Source organism: Corvus brachyrhynchos, unplaced genomic scaffold, assembly GCF_000691975.1.
Source record: "Corvus brachyrhynchos isolate BGI_N302 unplaced genomic scaffold, ASM69197v1 scaffold56, whole genome shotgun sequence".
Taxonomy (NCBI): domain Eukaryota; kingdom Metazoa; phylum Chordata; class Aves; order Passeriformes; family Corvidae; genus Corvus; species Corvus brachyrhynchos.
Window position 1 is genome coordinate 3,663,664 of NW_008238664.1, and position 16,547 is coordinate 3,680,210.

At 50.2% G+C, this 16,547-nt stretch overlaps 1 protein-coding gene across 2 annotated transcripts in view; it reads right to left on the reverse strand.

The window, feature by feature from the left end:
* Positions 1-10,747: 10,747 nt before the first annotated feature.
* Positions 10,748-16,547, reverse strand: part of TXN2 (thioredoxin 2) — a 7,835-nt gene continuing 2,035 nt past the window's right edge. Inside the window, exon 4 of one of the 2 annotated variants that reach the window (XM_017737867.1) lies at positions 10,748-12,161. In XM_017737867.1, coding sequence (XP_017593356.1) covers positions 12,045-12,161 — 117 coding nt within the window. In that variant the 3' untranslated portion in view covers positions 10,748-12,044. The remainder of the gene's footprint in view (positions 12,162-16,547) is intronic. The other variant, XM_008636407.2, reaches the window with a different exon arrangement.

A 16,547-nucleotide genomic window follows, 5' to 3' on the forward strand; every position in this document is an offset into this window, starting at 1 on the left:
CCCCCGTGTTGCTTGTCGGACACTAACGAGTGTGTGAAAAGCTGCAGCTGGAAAATCTGGTGCACAAACTCAGTTGCAGATCCTTTTGCCTGTGGATGTGCTTCATAGCCCCCCAGTAACTGGCTGAGTTTCCAGTATGTGTGTTGGGTTCTTACACATTTCAGCTCTGTCCAGTGCACCCAGCTGAACTATGCTGGAAACAGTTTGCAAATAAAACTGAACATAACCATTCAAAAAATGTCACTGTCATCAGATAAGGTTGCTATGCACATGAAATTCCTGACATGAGTTCATTAAACCAAGGACATGAAAAGTTAAGCCACATGCATATGTTGCCTGGGATGGGGAGGAGGGCATGGTGAGTGGGGATTCAGGCTGTAACTTTATTTTTTTAGCCTTCTACCAGCCCATAGCCATCACTCTGGTGTGACTCAATTTCTCCCGACAGGAGGGAAAAAAGAAAAGAACATAAAAAAATGGTACAGCACCCACCTCCCCCTGTGAATATTGGCATGATTTGGGAAGGAGCAGGAGGCAAGGGAGCCACTTGGGAGCTGTGGAAGGCTGGTTTTCCAGAAGGCAAAGCACACATCGACAAAGCCAGGCCTCAGCAGTCTTTACCAAAACCAGTCATATTTAGCACTGCAGGAGGCAATTATCTCTGTGTTATGAGAGGAAACAGGCACTAAGAGCTTCCTCTATGATACACTTCTCGTAGTTGTGGCTGCTGACTTGTGGAAATGCCTGGGCTAGATGCTCCTACGTGGACTTACCAGTTCTCAGACACCAAGTTTGCAGAAGTGCATGAGCTGCCAGATGCAGTGACCTTCCCTACCACCTACTGAGTTGTTCTAGATCTCACATCACGTATTTTAAGAGAGGGGCAGGAGCTGTGAGAGTAGTCTACAAGTGGGAGTGATTTCAGGAGATGCCCTCTCCTAAGCCTACCACACAGCCACGCCTTACCTGCTTTCTCTTTCTCAAGGAAGAGAAGCTGTGCATACTTTGCCCTGGGATAAGCAACACAGGTTAGATTAACCTACAGAGGTGGAACATTATGTTCTCCTCAACGTCTCAGGGGTCAGGGTTGGGGTTTGATGACTGTGTGAAGCCAACCCAAGTCTGAGCAGTCCCTGAAGGAGGGTTGTTCCCCTCCCTCCTCTGATCTTCACACTCCCACCGCCAGTCTCGGATGACAGCCAGCTGATTCAGCTGGAAACAACCCTGAATCAAAAGAAAGACAGATGTTTCCAGTTTGATAATTTCCTTGGTCCATTTGACTATGTGCCTGCTAGAGAGGTGCTGAAAATGCATGGTCATTAGCAGCCAGACCCACAAGCCGCTCACAGACTATGAGGGAATTGAAGTTCAGTAGAAGCCAGAAAGCCTCCCTTCCAGGGATATTGTGAATGAATTGAGTTCAGTTGTGTGGCTGGTCATAGGTGTTCTTACAGCACCCCACATGCAAGTTGTTGCAGTCAGTATCTGAATTAAGGAATGACTACTACCAAATATTTAGCATTACCAAAATCACAGCATCATTTAGCATAAGAGGTAATTTTGGAGGTCTCCAGGTCAACCATCTGCTTGGAGCAGGACCAGCCTTAAGGTTAGATCAGGGTGCTTAGGACCATATCCAACTGGGTTTTGAAAATCTCTCAGGATGGCAAATCCACCATCTTTTCCCTCTTGTATTTTCACTGAGTACATCTGGCAATGTGGCTTTACCTTCCACATAACCCCCATTTGGGTAGTAGAAGTCAGTGGTTGGATAGACCCCCTTATGAGCTTTCTTGTCCGTTTGCAAACCAACCCAGCTCCCTCAGACCCTGCCCTTGTGTCAGATGGTCCAGTTCCCTTGGGCAGCTTCACACTTCTGCCCTAGAGTTGCTCCAGTTTGTCAGTGTCCCTCTTGCAAATGTGAAGGACTGTCCTGGGGCAGCCCGAGGAAGGAGAGCAGGTGTCTCTGCCTGCTTGTAGAAGCTGGAGCTTTTGCGAGTGTGTGTGCTGGGGTGTGCATGCACAGTACCAGTGTTTGTCTGTGCGTGTACACAGTGTCACAGGGCAGCTATGCATCTGCCTCTCAGGTAAATATTGACTCAAAAGTTTAGGTCATAAAAATGGGTGCAAATTCACTCAAGGCCCTGGAGCTGTGGTGGTTTTTGTAAGCAGAGCTCTCCTGCAGGTGTGCTCTGTGAATGCCATCCACACATGTGCTCTGTGAATGCTGAGTCCTAGGGATGTCTGTGAACAGTCCTCCTGCAGCAACTCTGCGCCTTAGCAGGCACAGATCCTCCTTCCCATTATTGTTGGAGAAGATGTTTACAGTCAGGTTTAAATCTGGTCAGGTAGCTTCTTGATTACTCACTTCTCAGCTATTACTCTGCTTCAGTAACCCTGAAGCTTGGGGAGACGGTGTACCAGGCAGTAGCCAGGTCTGGAAGACAGCAGAAATAATTTTCTGCTCTGGTGATGTTGCCAGAGGGCAACACATCACTACTGTGATGTCATGAGCATGAGGCACAGCCTTTAGAGCATAAAAAAGAACACCCATTACTCAGGGGGCCAACAGGTGTTTTCAAAGGAGGCAAGTGAAAAAGGACACCTCAAAACTTTTACCTGCTTGCTGTCTTGGGGATATGGTAGGCAAAACGTCGTGTAACTGCGAATCAGCTGTGCCTTTGAAACACTGGGATTGTGGCTTAATGAGCAATCCCTCTGGTGTCTTCGTAAGTCTTGTTACTGTGCTGTTGGTGGACTGGGCAGGGAAGAGCCAAGGCTGGACCAGTGACTGCTCCAAGCTACACAGGCAGCAGCAGCAGAAGAAAGCCCCGGGGTGCTGGTCCTCAGCTGGCCACATCCACTCCTCATTTTACTGCAACTACATCAAGCCTCTGTCATAAGGAGCTTTGATGCTGCAGCCCAGGGTGTTTGGATGCCTGTCACAGAAGGACAAGGGGTATTGGGTAAAGGCCTCCTTTGTGATAAGCTCCAGGCTGGAGCTGTAGTCTTACAAAGAAGAGGAAGCGAATGGAGATGTAAATCTGGGTTAACACAGGGTGAGGTGCTCAAAGGTCTGACCCAGATCAGAGTCAGGCAAAGTTTGTTCCCCAGCTATTGAAAATTATTACAGAAATGTAAGGTTTTACTACAAGTCAAGGGCAAGAATCACCAGCTCTTTATGTCACCCAGCTCCCTTTATTCTGAAACAATTTACGGACTGCTTAGGTGGCATGAGGAAAATATATTCAGGTCACGTTTGTTCCAGGGATCAACATCTCCTTTTGAGACATCTTTGTAAATCCCAAAAGCAAAGCAGTGAGGTGAAATACAAACTCCGTTGATCTTCACTATTAGCTCCACATCTGGATCTTCAGGACCCAGCTGGGATCCCCTGGGTTGTGTTGGGACAAGAAGCTGTGTCTGCACCAACACCCCTGCTGGATGTAGGTTCAAGGGCCCACAGTACGTGCACAGCCACCATGAGCCATGGGACCTTGCTCTCTGCCCAGGGCAGGGTGGCCAGTCCCACCCAGCTCAGCAGCCTGGAGAACCTCACCAGGCTTATCTGGTTGTGTGCCCTCCTCCCTCCCCAGACATACCCTCAAGGCCAGGTTTTCCTGCTTCACCCCAAAGGCTTATTTTTCTTATTTTAAAACAAACAGAGTTGTGTCTGTTTTGATTTCTAGAAGAAGGTTAGAGGGAGGTCAGAGCTGACATCTGGGCTGGAGATAACATTCCCGTCTAATTAGCAAGCCCGGGATAATGAGGGCCTTCCTGTCCCATCCCCCTGCCCTGATGTGAGAAAGGACAGCCAGCGCAGGCTGGTGCACAAATGGGGCAAGAGAACACCCTGTAGGGCAGCATTTCATCTTCTAGTGTCCCCAGCCCAAGTTCTGGGTTGCTGATAGGTGCCCGTGGGCGACAGCTGGAGGCTACTCCTCCTTCATCTTTATGAGGACACCATATGCAGGCACTCAGCCTCTGCAGACTCCTTCCAAGGCATTGGCCATGGCTTCCCAAAGTGCCAGCGGTGCTGCCATTCACCCTCTCTGCAAAGCAGGGGTTATGAATTTAGACACCCTGGGTGCTACCAGTGCTGCTGTGTGTGTGGCAAGAGAAGACACCGGAAGACACAACACTGGTGGGAGACAGATGAGATGAGAACAGTGAGGTCCCTGAAGCTGGGCTATCTGCTGCCCTCCCCTCAGCCGAGGGAGGTGTACATTGGCAGTTCCGTCCCTGCTCTCGGGAACTGGGTCATTTATCGGGGCAGTGCAGCCCGCCGGGCTGACACGATGCAGCTGTTTGTGCACAACAGTCCCGCGAAGAGGAAGCAGCCGCGGCCGGAGCCAGCTTTGGCTGGGACACTGGGCTGGGGGGCAAAGGGGCAGAAGTGCTGGGGAGACCCAGTGTGTGAGGCTTCTGCAATTTGTAGACATAGCCCCCTGCAGCAGGACACGGAGATGCTGGAATAAGGCCTGACTCAGACGGGACAGAGGCTCTCCGGCTGAATCACCCGAGCGCTGTGCGTTCCCTGCAGCTCCCCCACTGTGGGCTGACGGCGCTTGCAAAACCCTGGGAGATTACAGGCGCAGGCAAGTGTGGCAGGGGCTGAACTGCAGCCAGGCACTCTCCAGGTGAGATTACAACAGCGGGCGCATCCGCTCCATGGAAAACTCCGGCTGGCACCCCTTAGCAGAGCCAGTGACACACCAGCCTCCCTGCCTCGTCAGCTCCATGGCAGAAGGATTTGCTGCCAGCAGCCTCAGATTCCACCCTCAAAGGAAATGCCACAGTCTGTTGATTCCTTGGAGGGGACGTGATCATCATTCCTGGCCTCAGTATAAAACTCCAGGGAGGGAAGGAAGAGGAGGCAGGGAAACAGGGCTTGGGATGTAACACTGGCAGAACTTAGCCATCATGACCCCAGCTGCAAGCTGGAGAAACGAGGCTGGGAACTGTGCCCTTGGGTCAGTCATGTGCTGCTGGCCACCAGGGGCTGGACACAATGTCACACGGAGGCACAGCATTGTGGGGGAGCAGCAGAACAGGGAGATGACAGCAGCCTAAGAAGTTTGCTTGCAGACATGGCCTCATGCTGCCAGTTTCTGTGCCGCAGGCTCCAGTGAGACTGGCAGTGATGGGTCCCTTGCGTTCCTGCATCCTTTCATCTCAAGGATGCTGGTAGCTTCTGCCTTCGTGTGCAATGCCAGATTAAAAAAGCCCCAAACATGCTGCCTCCTGAGAGTTGCCAAAAAACTGAGAACTTGATCCCAAGGCCACGGAAAGGGGAACGAGAACTAAACAGGGCCCAGACAGGTACAAGGGGGTTGGAGTGCTGGGTAACCACACTCCAAGTTTAAAACTTTTTTTTAAACTCCAAGTTTAGCATGAGAAATGCAGTGGTGGGTGTGATAACAGCAACCTTTAATCTTGCCTGAACTCTATGAAAAGTTTCCATGCTCCTGCTAGGATTTTAGGATGAAGCCCATAGGAGCTGGCCTGGCTGGGAAGGGGAAGCTGGATCTCCTCAGGTAGTGAGCTAAGCTGAAATAGCTAGGCTGAAGGATCAGCCCCTTGAGAGCAGACCTGGCAAGCAAGAAGGAAGATTGTGGGGGTTTTGTCTTGTAGCTTCCTGCCAAAACCTGGCACAGCCATAAACACGAGTGCAGAACAATAATGTCTCCTGTCCCAGCAGCTGCTAAAGCTGTCACCTGGGAAGCTTCCTGCAATCAGCCAGTGGCAGGACAAAAAGAAGCTCCCACATGCTTTCCTGCAATTTGTCATATGTCTGATCTGTGTTCTGCTCAGTCCCTGTCATCCTCCCTTCCCCCAGAGCCATCTCATGCTCCAACAGGAGGATGTGATTATGAAGACCAACCTCTGGTGAGGAGCAGGCTCATTGTTCAGCCTCACTTCTCCAAGCAGCAAGGAGCGCTTCTCTTTATGACTTCTGAGTCACCCTATAGCCTCTCCACAGAAAGTATTTCCCTTGGGCTGGTTCTGCAGGCACTGGGTAGACTTCCCTGGTACCTCAGAGATCCACAGCCCTCTGCAGATCCTCTCTGCCTGCCACATGTTGATGCTCCAGGGCTTACGGTGACCAGAGTTGGCAGGACACTGCCACTGGCTTCTTTTTCAGACCACCGCACCTTTCCAAGGCGTTAATCTCTGGGCCTGAACAGTGCCATGCTGGATCTCTCCTCACGGGTAAGTATTTTTAGAAAGTTTGAGCTCAGAGTATGCAGTCACTTCTGAGCTATGCCAGGATGAAAAGAAAACAACCACTTCTGCCTGAACAATACCAGCACAGAACAAAAAGCCACTGTAAATGGGGTTTTTCGGCATCACTCAAAACTAGCCAAGCTTTGAAAGATGAAACTCACAGTCAAAAAAAGAAGAAAGAAAAAGGTTCCTAGTGAACAAGTGAACAGAAAGGGCTTTGACAGTTTACTTAAAAAGCCAGATTAAAGCAAAACGATGTTATATAAATACCAGCAGGCATGCTGGAGCTTGCACTGCTCCATCTCCATCCCAGCCGCTGCGACAGCCAGACCTGGGTTTGTTACCTGCTGCTGCCAGTGCCATGGCCCCGCGGGTAAAGCCACCGGCGAGGAAAGGAGCCGTGCAGTCCCTGTGCCCGCGGCTACCGGCCCTGCAGGAAGTGTTATTGCCTCATGATGGAGCAAGACAGCAACCCCGGGGGATGCATCTCCTCTCCTTCCTGAGGCCATGATGCTCTGTGTGTAGAGCCCGCCGGGACAAACACCCTCTCACTGACAGCTCTGTGGGACTGGCATGGAGGAGCTGCAGCCACACGGGTGACCAGAGGTCACCATCTCTGGAAAACACCGAAATCTCTTGAGCATGTTGTACCCCCTGGATGACTTGAAGTCAGTATTTCTGAGGACTCTTACCGCAAAAATTTCCTGTTTTTCAGGAAATTGCTCAACCACTTGTCCACTCGCAAGAGAGATGGAACCAGGGTGCCTTTAGCAGCAGAGCGAAGAGAAGCATGTAGTAGCTGAGAAGTGTACAGGGAGCTCAGCCTTGCCTTGGGTGGGAGAGCCAGCAGGGTGGCCCCTATCCTTTTCTGCCAACAGCTACAGCTGCTGGGGACATCTGTGAGTCACAGAAACTCCTGGCACTCTTCACAGCAGAGAACAAGAGTATGTGAGTAGATAAACACATATATATATGTATACACCTACAGGGACCTTACCTCAAAGAAGCATGCAGGCCATGGAGAAAACCCATCCCTTTCAGTGCATTTTTATTGTGACTATTTGGATCACAAGGGCCTAGAAGTCAATGAGAGGTGGGAAGTTGGGTGCTGCCCTGTTGCCTGCAGCTCCCAGCTGTCCTTCTCCCTCAGGACACGAGCAGTTCCAACGTCCCCCTCTGGCCTCTCCCTGTAGGATGTTTCCCTGTCTCACTGCCCACCAGGGACCCCTTGCCACCAGGAAGGCAGTCAGGGTTTCTCCTCGCTCCATTCCCATTGGGATGTGGGCTGACACATTTTTAATCTCTCCCTGTAGCCCTCTTGTTTTCACCCATTTGGCTCCCCTGGTATAAGAAATTCAGGGTTTCCCCTGCTGCTCCTGCCTCCATCCTTCCCTGGCTGGTAGAATGCACAGAGAGAAAAAGCAACCAGGTATGCCTCAGCACAGCAGCCCCCTCCAAACCGCACCCAGCCTGTGGCTACCACTCTCCTGAGACCTGCAGTCTGGTTTTTGCCTGAAAAAGGTTTTAAGGGGAAAAGTGTTGCTGAAGATACACAGCTGCAGAGGCAGAGAAACCACAAAGCTCACAAGGGCACCCCACATCCTTGAAAAGAGCAGCAGAACACCACCCCTGTGTGGTGATGGACAGTATCCTGGTTTAGACTGGGACAGAGTTAATTTTCTTCCTAGTAGGCAGTGCAGTGCTGTGTGTTGGATTTAGTATGAGAATAATGCTGGTGACATACCAATGCTCTACTTTCTAAGCAGTGCTTACTTTAAATCAATGACTTTTCAGTTCCCTATGCTCTGCCAGTGAGGAGCTACACAAGAAGCTAGGAAGGAGCATGGCCAGTAGAGCTGATCCAAACTGGCCAAAGGGCTATTCCATGTCATAGGACATCATGCCCATGTATATAACTGGTGAAGTTACCTGGAAGGAGCTAATCACTGCTCAGGGACAGGCTGGGCATCAATCAGCCAAGTGCTGAGCAATTATATTGTGCATCACTTGTTTCTCTTGTGTTTTCTCTCTCTTTTTGTAGTTTCCCTTTTCATTACGAGTATTATTATGTTATTCTTATATTTTGCTTTATTTAAATTATTAAACTCTTCCTAACTCAACCCATGGTTTAGCCATTTTTTTTCCCTGATTCTCCTCCCCATCCCACCACGAGAGGTGTGAGTGAGCAGCTGCCTGGTACTTAGTTGTCGACTGGGGTTAAACCACAGCTTGAGCCAGGATGTGTTGCAGGGGCAGGTGAAGAGGCCAAGAGACTGTGTAACAGGGGATCTAGCCTGGTTTTGGTCTGGAAGTCAAGCCTCTGGTAGTTTTATCTAATCTTTTTATTGACTAGACTATTGCAGCTGCTGTTACTCTTTAACTTGCAGGAAACTCACAGCAAGCACTTGCCACCATTTAGCAGTAGTTTTGAACTACACTGAGCTTAACATTGCTGCTAACAGCGTTGCAGGGCTGGAGGATTTAATTGCTGATTCTGTCTGAATCCTGTAATTACTTGGACGAGAAAACGAGGTGTGTGAGGGGAAGCTCAAAGTGATTAACAAACTGTTTGGGCCAACAGCCTGGCTGGGCTGTTGAAAAGGCAGTGTCAGTGGGGGCCATTTCCCTGTTGACATGGAGCTGGTCTTTGTTTTGTTCTTTGCACAGGAGGAATCGTATTTGTTGATAAAGCAAAGGATTTACTGGCCAGGCTGCCAAGGTCAGACCTCACTGGAACCAAACTGACCCAAACTATTCCCTTCAGAAGACCACATATACACAGCCCACTGTGTGCTGCAAGCCAAGCAACCTGAATTTTCCATCCTCTACCAGCCCTTGAAGCTGGTCCTGGCATAGCACCTCTAGTAGAGAAGACAGCAAAGCTCTCCCTCCCTCCTTGCAGATCTTTACTATGAGCCAGAGCAGCTGGAGATTAACTCAGAGGTCAGCAGGCAGGCACAAACATCTTGGGGAAAGGAGCAGCTGTGTTAGGGCTTGATGCAAGTGTAAAGCCAACAGAAACGAATGGAAAACCTTTGCTTGCCTGGAATCAGGTGCCTTGGACAAGACTGTGAGGACAGAGGCACTGTGCCTGATCCTTGGGGGAACCTTGGCGTTGGGTTCAAAACAGGCATGGGGAAGAAAAGTGGGCTTAGCTGAGCTTTGCTCCCCTTGGGAAGGCACTGACTGCCATGTCCTCTTAAAATAGAAACAAGGAACATTAAGAGCTGAGAAAGCTACTGTCATATAGACAGGCTTGGGCAGGAGAGCAAGTGCTTGACAGATCAGAGGAGGATTCAATGTGCTTAACTCCAAAAGGGAAAACAAACTGCATCCTTGCTGGAGAGAGGAAACATTTTCCCAGCTGACATAGGAAAAACAGCTACTGCTGAGGAATTACCCATTGCTTCAGCTCCCTTCAATCAGGAAAGACCAACATCACATTCAGGTGGCATGAAAATTGCTGTGCAACCCCTCTTTAGCCACTACATAAATACACTGCTGGCACTGCTTCCTGCTTGCACCTCCTGTTACTAACACTGCTGTGGGAATCCCTGAAGCCTTCCCCAGCAGCTGGCAAACAGGGAACTGAATTAAAGACCTGGCACAGAAAATATCCTTTTGCTCTGAGTTCTGTCCTGTCCTTTGGTGAAAACCTCGCCAAGTGCTTGGGGAATCTCAAGATGTCCCCAAAGCCCTTCTCCTCCCATCCACCTGTTACACTGTTCTGAAGGATTCCCACAGGGCACCACCTACATGGGTCTTCAGCATTTATCTCAAAGAAAACAGTTGTGACTTTCACATAATGCACCCTAAAGTGTGCTGGCACTTTAACAGCTAAGTGACACTTTAGCTCTGCTTTTCCTTAGAAGGAAGCAATAAAATAACTATTTTATACTGCCTGTAATTACACAATGCAAAGGCCCCGTGTTTTTTCCTGTTCTGTAGGATGGTAAGGCAAGAAAGTTGACTATTGTCGGGTATGTGATGCTGTTCCCCTACTTTTCCTGCTCATGCAGGAAAATGGAGAGTCTTTACTAGAAGTGTTTACTGGGCAGGAACACTGAAACTGCAGGGGAAATTGCCCAGCCTGAAACCTGAGGAGGTCAGAAGCAGCACAGCCTCTGTGGTCTCTGGAGTAAAATGAAATGCCAGTTTTTATCGATCGCAACCGACCAACAGGTCTTTACCAGATTACATCCAAGTGACATCACCTCTAGCAGCGTGCCAGCGGTGAGGTCAGCCCAGCCCGAATGGGAGGCACCCACCTCAGGGGACCAGTACCACCTTGTGCTGCAGCCCAGGCCCCAGGGTGACAGAAGCAGGTGGGAGCAGTGATGCCAGCAGCACTGCGGTTGCAGCAGGACTTGGATCACCACCCCCTGGCTCCTTCAAAGGTCATAAATTGTTACTGCAGAGGTGCAGAAAAAAAACTACCTCGCTGCTCACATGCCAGGGAGGTGAAATGGAGCAAAGCCAAAGCAGATTTAAGAGTGACTGAAGGAAACAGAAGCTGTGGTGAAAAAAAAAAGCAGCTTGTACATAGTTATTAAGCACTTACAATGTTCTCATGCAGCTTAGATAAGCAAGATGGAATTAAACAGTACAGTAGTCATCAGTGCTGGTGCTGTACTCTGCCTGCAAGCACAAGAGGAGGCTGGCAGCACTCAGAAGCCAGGTTGACAGGAAACAGGTGTATGTGAGGAGGAGGAGGAAGAGGTTGGAAGGGCTGAAAGCTGCTCGGATAGAAGCACACAGCCGGCACCATTAGTCCAAAGGTCAGAGCAATTGAAGTCAAAAGGCTGCCTTCTGGCAGGGCTCACCTGTGTGAGCACATTTAATTATTGACAACAGGGACAGGGAGGCTCTCAGGCTCCACACGCTGGGAAGGGGCAAGAAAAGCACAGGGGGAGCGAGCACAGCTCAGGTTCCTCATGTGCAAGGAGCAGCTGTTCCCCTGTGCATGAGAGGCGAGTCCTCCCTCTGCCCCCTGGATCCAGCAGCACACAAAGGGGGTCCTACAGGCAGCACTGAAAGCCCCATGGAAGCAATCCCCTACTTTGTTTTTCAGCACATTAACTTTTAGTAGGGATCAAGTCATAACCTGCACTTTCCCAACCCATCATTAGAAACTGTGCCGCTGATACTCCCAACTCACCTCTCTGGACAGACAGATTTCTGAGAATCAAGTTTTATTCTCCCAGCTAGACAGCAGTGACTGGTAGAAGTTCTCTACTGCAGACATACAAAAGGAGATCCATAAAATACTTCTCCCTATTTTCTCTTATAAAATTATGATGGGAGCTCATGGATTTGTGGAGGACATGTACCTGTCCCAGCAACACAAGGACAGAGGACAAAAGAGACAGGTTTCACAGACAAGGCAGAGGCATTCTCAGCTTTAAACAAACCCACCCAGGACAGGTATGTACCATCATCTTGCAGGGAGCAGCTGCCCTCTGCTCTGGGCTATCAGATGTGAGGCAAAGAGAAAAACATTCCTCCTCTTAACTCAGCAGCAGCAGCAGCTCTGCACGTCAGCTCTTGGCTGATAAATACAGGCTCCTAATTCCAGCCACATTCCCCGTTTTGAGAATAAGCAGCCCTTGCTCCTCAGCGCCCTTTACAACTACTGCTGCTCATGAGAAGGGGGAGAAGGAGGGAAGGGTTACAACATTTTCCATCTCCTAAAAACACCAAAAGAGAAGAAACCTCTGGGTTGTAAGGGCAGGCAATTGACCTGCCCTCAGCTCTCCCAGGCAAGGAATGCACAACATGGACGTGTCCAGAGGCAGAGGCACAGCCACCCTTTTACTTCAGGCTCCAATGAGTTTCTTGAGGAATGCCTCCAGCTGATCCTCATCCTTTATGCCGACAAATTTATCCACAACGTCTCCGTTCTTCATAGCCAGCACAGTTGGCACTGCTGACACCTAGGGCAAGAGAAACAGGGAGACAGGTGAGCAAAGCCTGCAGGAAGCCAGCTGCACCCAGTCCCCCAATGGAAGTCTAAGGAAGTGGGTACAAGGGAGCTGAGCACGCACTGCTCTAGGGTAAGATGTCCACTCGCAAAAGAGGCCAGCTGAGCTCCACGTTCCTCCTCTCCCTGTGGCCTCATCTCTGCACTGACTTACACCACACTGCTCAAGTCAAGGCTGAGCTGCGTTTTGAATTTAAGTAAGACCCAAATTTTTAAAGACAATACCAAAGCTAATACAAAACCAAGGCAAGGCTGTTTCCTCCTCTCCAGTACAAATGCTTCTTCTCCTTCCCTTTTGTCCTATCATAAGCGAACACATCTAGGACACCTCTCAGACATGATGACCTTTGGACATTTTACGGCCATGGCAGCAACAGACTGGACCTGTGTTCTTCTCCAGACAGGACTGGAGCTCTAATCCTAAACCACCCCACCATTGCACAGGCAGATTTCCTGCTCCATCATATTATGGCAATGACAATCCCCTCCAACCCTTCTTCCTTTTCCACTTCTGTTTTCAGTGGTTTATCTGGTCACACACCAGTGGCCATTCACTGCAGATCCCTGGTGATTAGGTAAGAAGTGAGAAAGTCCCTCTGACCAGAGCTAGCAGGCAGCTGTGCTGCTCTGGGCGCTGCTTTACTAGCCCAGAACAAAGTTCTCTGGGAATTATCCAAGAGAACAGTGTTGGAAATGACAACACTCCCCAGGGACTTGCTGGTTGACTGGTGACACCAGAGACCCCAGGGACATCACTGAAAGAAGGAACAACCAGAGCTTGGAGAGCTGCAGCAATGGGAGATCTGATCACATTTCTGACCCCACAGCTTCGATGACCTTATCTCTGCAGTCTTGCCTCCAAAACACATCCTGTCCTTACCTTGCCCGCTGACTCTCCAGCCTGTGGGGCCTTCCCATGTGCACTGCCAGCCCTCCTGCCAACAAAGATCTGCAAATCCCTCTCAAAACCCATCAGAGGGCTGGCTTTTCTCCCACTGGGAGCCTGAGATGAAAGGGCCATTCTGTCTCCCCTTCCCACCCAGCAGTCCAGCGTGGCTCCCCGCAGTGTCCTTCAGGGCTTGTGCAGTCTCATCTGAAGGGACGGGAGCGTCGGGGCTGCTCAGTGCACGATCTTCAGCTCCTCCTAGTGACTGCAGGGAGCAGATCCAGAGGGCTTGGGCCCCAGCACTGGCGATGGTGCCAACACATTCCCGTGCGATTTTAGGAGAGAGAAAGGATGCACTGCACTCAACTGCTCCCTCCCTGAGAAGGGCAAACCTCCATCGAGCACAGTTGCTCTGGTTCCATCCAAAAAAACCAAGAGCCGGCCCTTATTAGGGTCTGGGTGAGAACAGGCAACTCTTGGAAGCTCTACAAAGAAGCAGCCAACACCACGTTGCCAGGCCCTGCAGGCTGACCAGTGCACCCATGAACTTCACATGGCCTCGATCCCTCTTCGATCCCTCTGTCTCTTGCCCTCTTCATGCTGGTGAGCAAATCCCAAGAAAGAGTGGAAGGTCTGGGGCTGGTGCTGCAGAGCCAGACAAGAACGAGAGTCACAGAGCAACTTTCCTCTGCTCAGAAAACACGATGATTTTGTCAGCTTCCTTCCTGCCAGCTGCAGCAAGGGCAGCCTGTTAATGGAGCATGTACTTTGTTTTGCTGGTTGAGAAACAAATGTCATGGGAATTTCTAGAATGCAAAGTTGAGGGCATTTTTTCTTTTTTTTTCCCCCCATGTCTTTTTTTGGGTCCCATCTGCACTGAACCTAAACAAACTTTCCTCCTCCCTCAAGAGCATTTCTACAGAAAAAATCAGTCTGCTTTTGATTAGTGTTGACCACACAGATAAATAAACAAACATGGCCATCCAGGTTATTCCTGGCAACACCCATACCAAGGGAATTCTCTCCCATCTGAAACTTTTATACAAGCTCAGATGCCACACATCAGAGCAGGGAGAAGGATTTCACCCAGGCCTCTGAGTGAGGCGGTAACAGGATGGAGCTTCATTCATGAATGACCATCTCTGTACCCAGCAGCTCTCCTGAGCTCCCCACCCACAGTGGCCAGAGAAGGGGCTGCCCTTTCCCAGTCACTACCACAGAGGCAACTGGCCAAGGCAAGAGATGAATCTAAAGAATTTTAAGAGACTGCAGATAAACAGAAGTATTTCTTCTCCCTTTCTGCTCTTGAGGTGAGAGGTCAGGAGATGGCTGGAGCAGTGGAGAACGCCCCCAACTAGAGATGGAAGGTGTTAGATAAAGCAGGGAGTCCCCAGAGAAAGAACTTTTGTGCTGGGCATAACAGGACGGGGAGGGGCACTGGGGACATTGCTAGTTGCAGGAAATGCATCCGTGCTTTGTGCTAAGCCAGGATGGCTGAGAGCCAAGGGCTTGTGTAAAGGAATGCACCAGCATTCCTCTGATCTTCCAGGGTGTCTCCCCCTCCCGCTGCCTCCCCCTGCACCAAGGAGGCTGCTGAAGAGGACATTGTGCAAGCAGGCAGCAAGCTGGGGGCTGTGTGTGTGCATGGGCAGGGGAATAAACATGGATGGAGGGAGACTTCCTGGCAGCCAAGGAAGGAGTTGTGGGGGTGGCATGGACACTGAAAAGCCCCAAAACAAAGACTTCCTCAGCGTGCAGACATCTGATCCCCAATGGAATGGCTTTAAAACAAATGTTTTCTGATCCCTCCTAAATACCACCTTTGGTTTTCCTGATCTCTCACAAACACTCTATTTGGTCGCTCTTTGATCTCGACTCGGTGCCTTCCCATCAGCCCTCACACTTCTCCTTACACAGCAACTCCACAGAAGATGAAGCAAAACCAAGCACATGCTCAGCACACGAACCAAACTTCTGCCTCGGAAAGGATGCTTCAAACGATCTGAGCAAAGAATTCTCCTATCTCTGTTTGCAGCTATGGTACTTGCAGACACTGTCTAGGGATGGTGTTTCAGCCACGGGGATAACGGCAAAGACAAGGCACACACACATCACTCCAAAAGTGGAGGAGGCCTTCTTGCAAAACAAAAACTTCATCATGTTTGTGTATAAGGTTGCAGAATGAACTGCGAGAAGGTGACCCTTCCCTGCAGCCCCAGTCCTACCTGCACACAAACACACACAGCGGGCAGCGCAGCTGCTCCCTCGGCACCCGGGGGAAGAGGACACGCAGTGCGTCATCAAACCTGCACAACTGGGGACTTCCAGCCTCTTTCCCCCCACAGACCTTTCTCTGCGTGCACACACCCTGCTTGTTGTTTCCACTCATCTGAGATTATCCTCTTGTAATCCCAGCTAATTCTATCTACTGGAAAGCCTGGAACAATACACGAGTTGAACTAATAATCTCTATTCTCCTTAGCGTGGTTGCTACCAGAGCCTTCCCTGCATCTATTAGGATTTACATGCTTTTAGATCATCACTAAAACCACCTCACCCTCTTCAACTTCTCACCAGCACCCCTTGAGCTATGCAGCTTTTGGGCTTGCAGCAGCTAGCCCTGCTCAGGAGCCAGCAGACATCTTCCTTGGCCCAGGGTCTATCTGCCAGCCAGCATGCCTCCACCCTGGAGAGCACCGGAAGCTCTCGTGCTCAGCTTGTGGGAGCTGCAAGACATGACTGTGGCCAACAGCTGGGGGGACACGCCCCCCCAGGCCAGGCCGAAAAGAAAAATGGGAGGGAACAAGCTGTTTCCACTTCCGTCTCCTTCTGGCTCGGCAGGGTGTGGGAATGGCATACAGCGTCTTCTCCAGGCTCAAAAAAATGACAGCTTGCTCAGGAAGGAGATGGTTCACACTTTTCAGGGCAGCTCAACAAGCTTGCTGTGCTAGTTGTCACCTTGGGAGCAGGACTTCATCTGCAGAGGGGGAGCAGATCCATCTGTGTGATACCCAAGTGAAAATGAAGCACTTTTTTTCCCTGTAAAACATAACAGCAGGATGCCCCAACTCCATGGGCAGAGTGGTTGTTTACAAGGAGAGACAACAGAGGCAGGCACTGCCCTCAGAGGGGCTTCTGTGTTTCTTAAACTACCTAATCACTGACAGAGGGGACAAAGAAATGAATCATGCAAAATAAGCCATGGCTTTCTCCAATCATTCTGCTCCTTCCTGGGAGAAAGGCAGCATAGGGAACACAATCAGCAGTACTGTCACACACTTACACCAAGCTCCTCTCCTTTCAAGAGAGGAGGACATGTGCTCCTGTTGTCTATGTGTTTTTTCTGACCTGGCTTCTACCTGTCCAAATAAAACTCACCGTGTCTCCTTGTGCTACAACTTAAGGATGGGACATTATGACCCAGCTAGAGATCCTGAACAAGGAAGGGAAAGA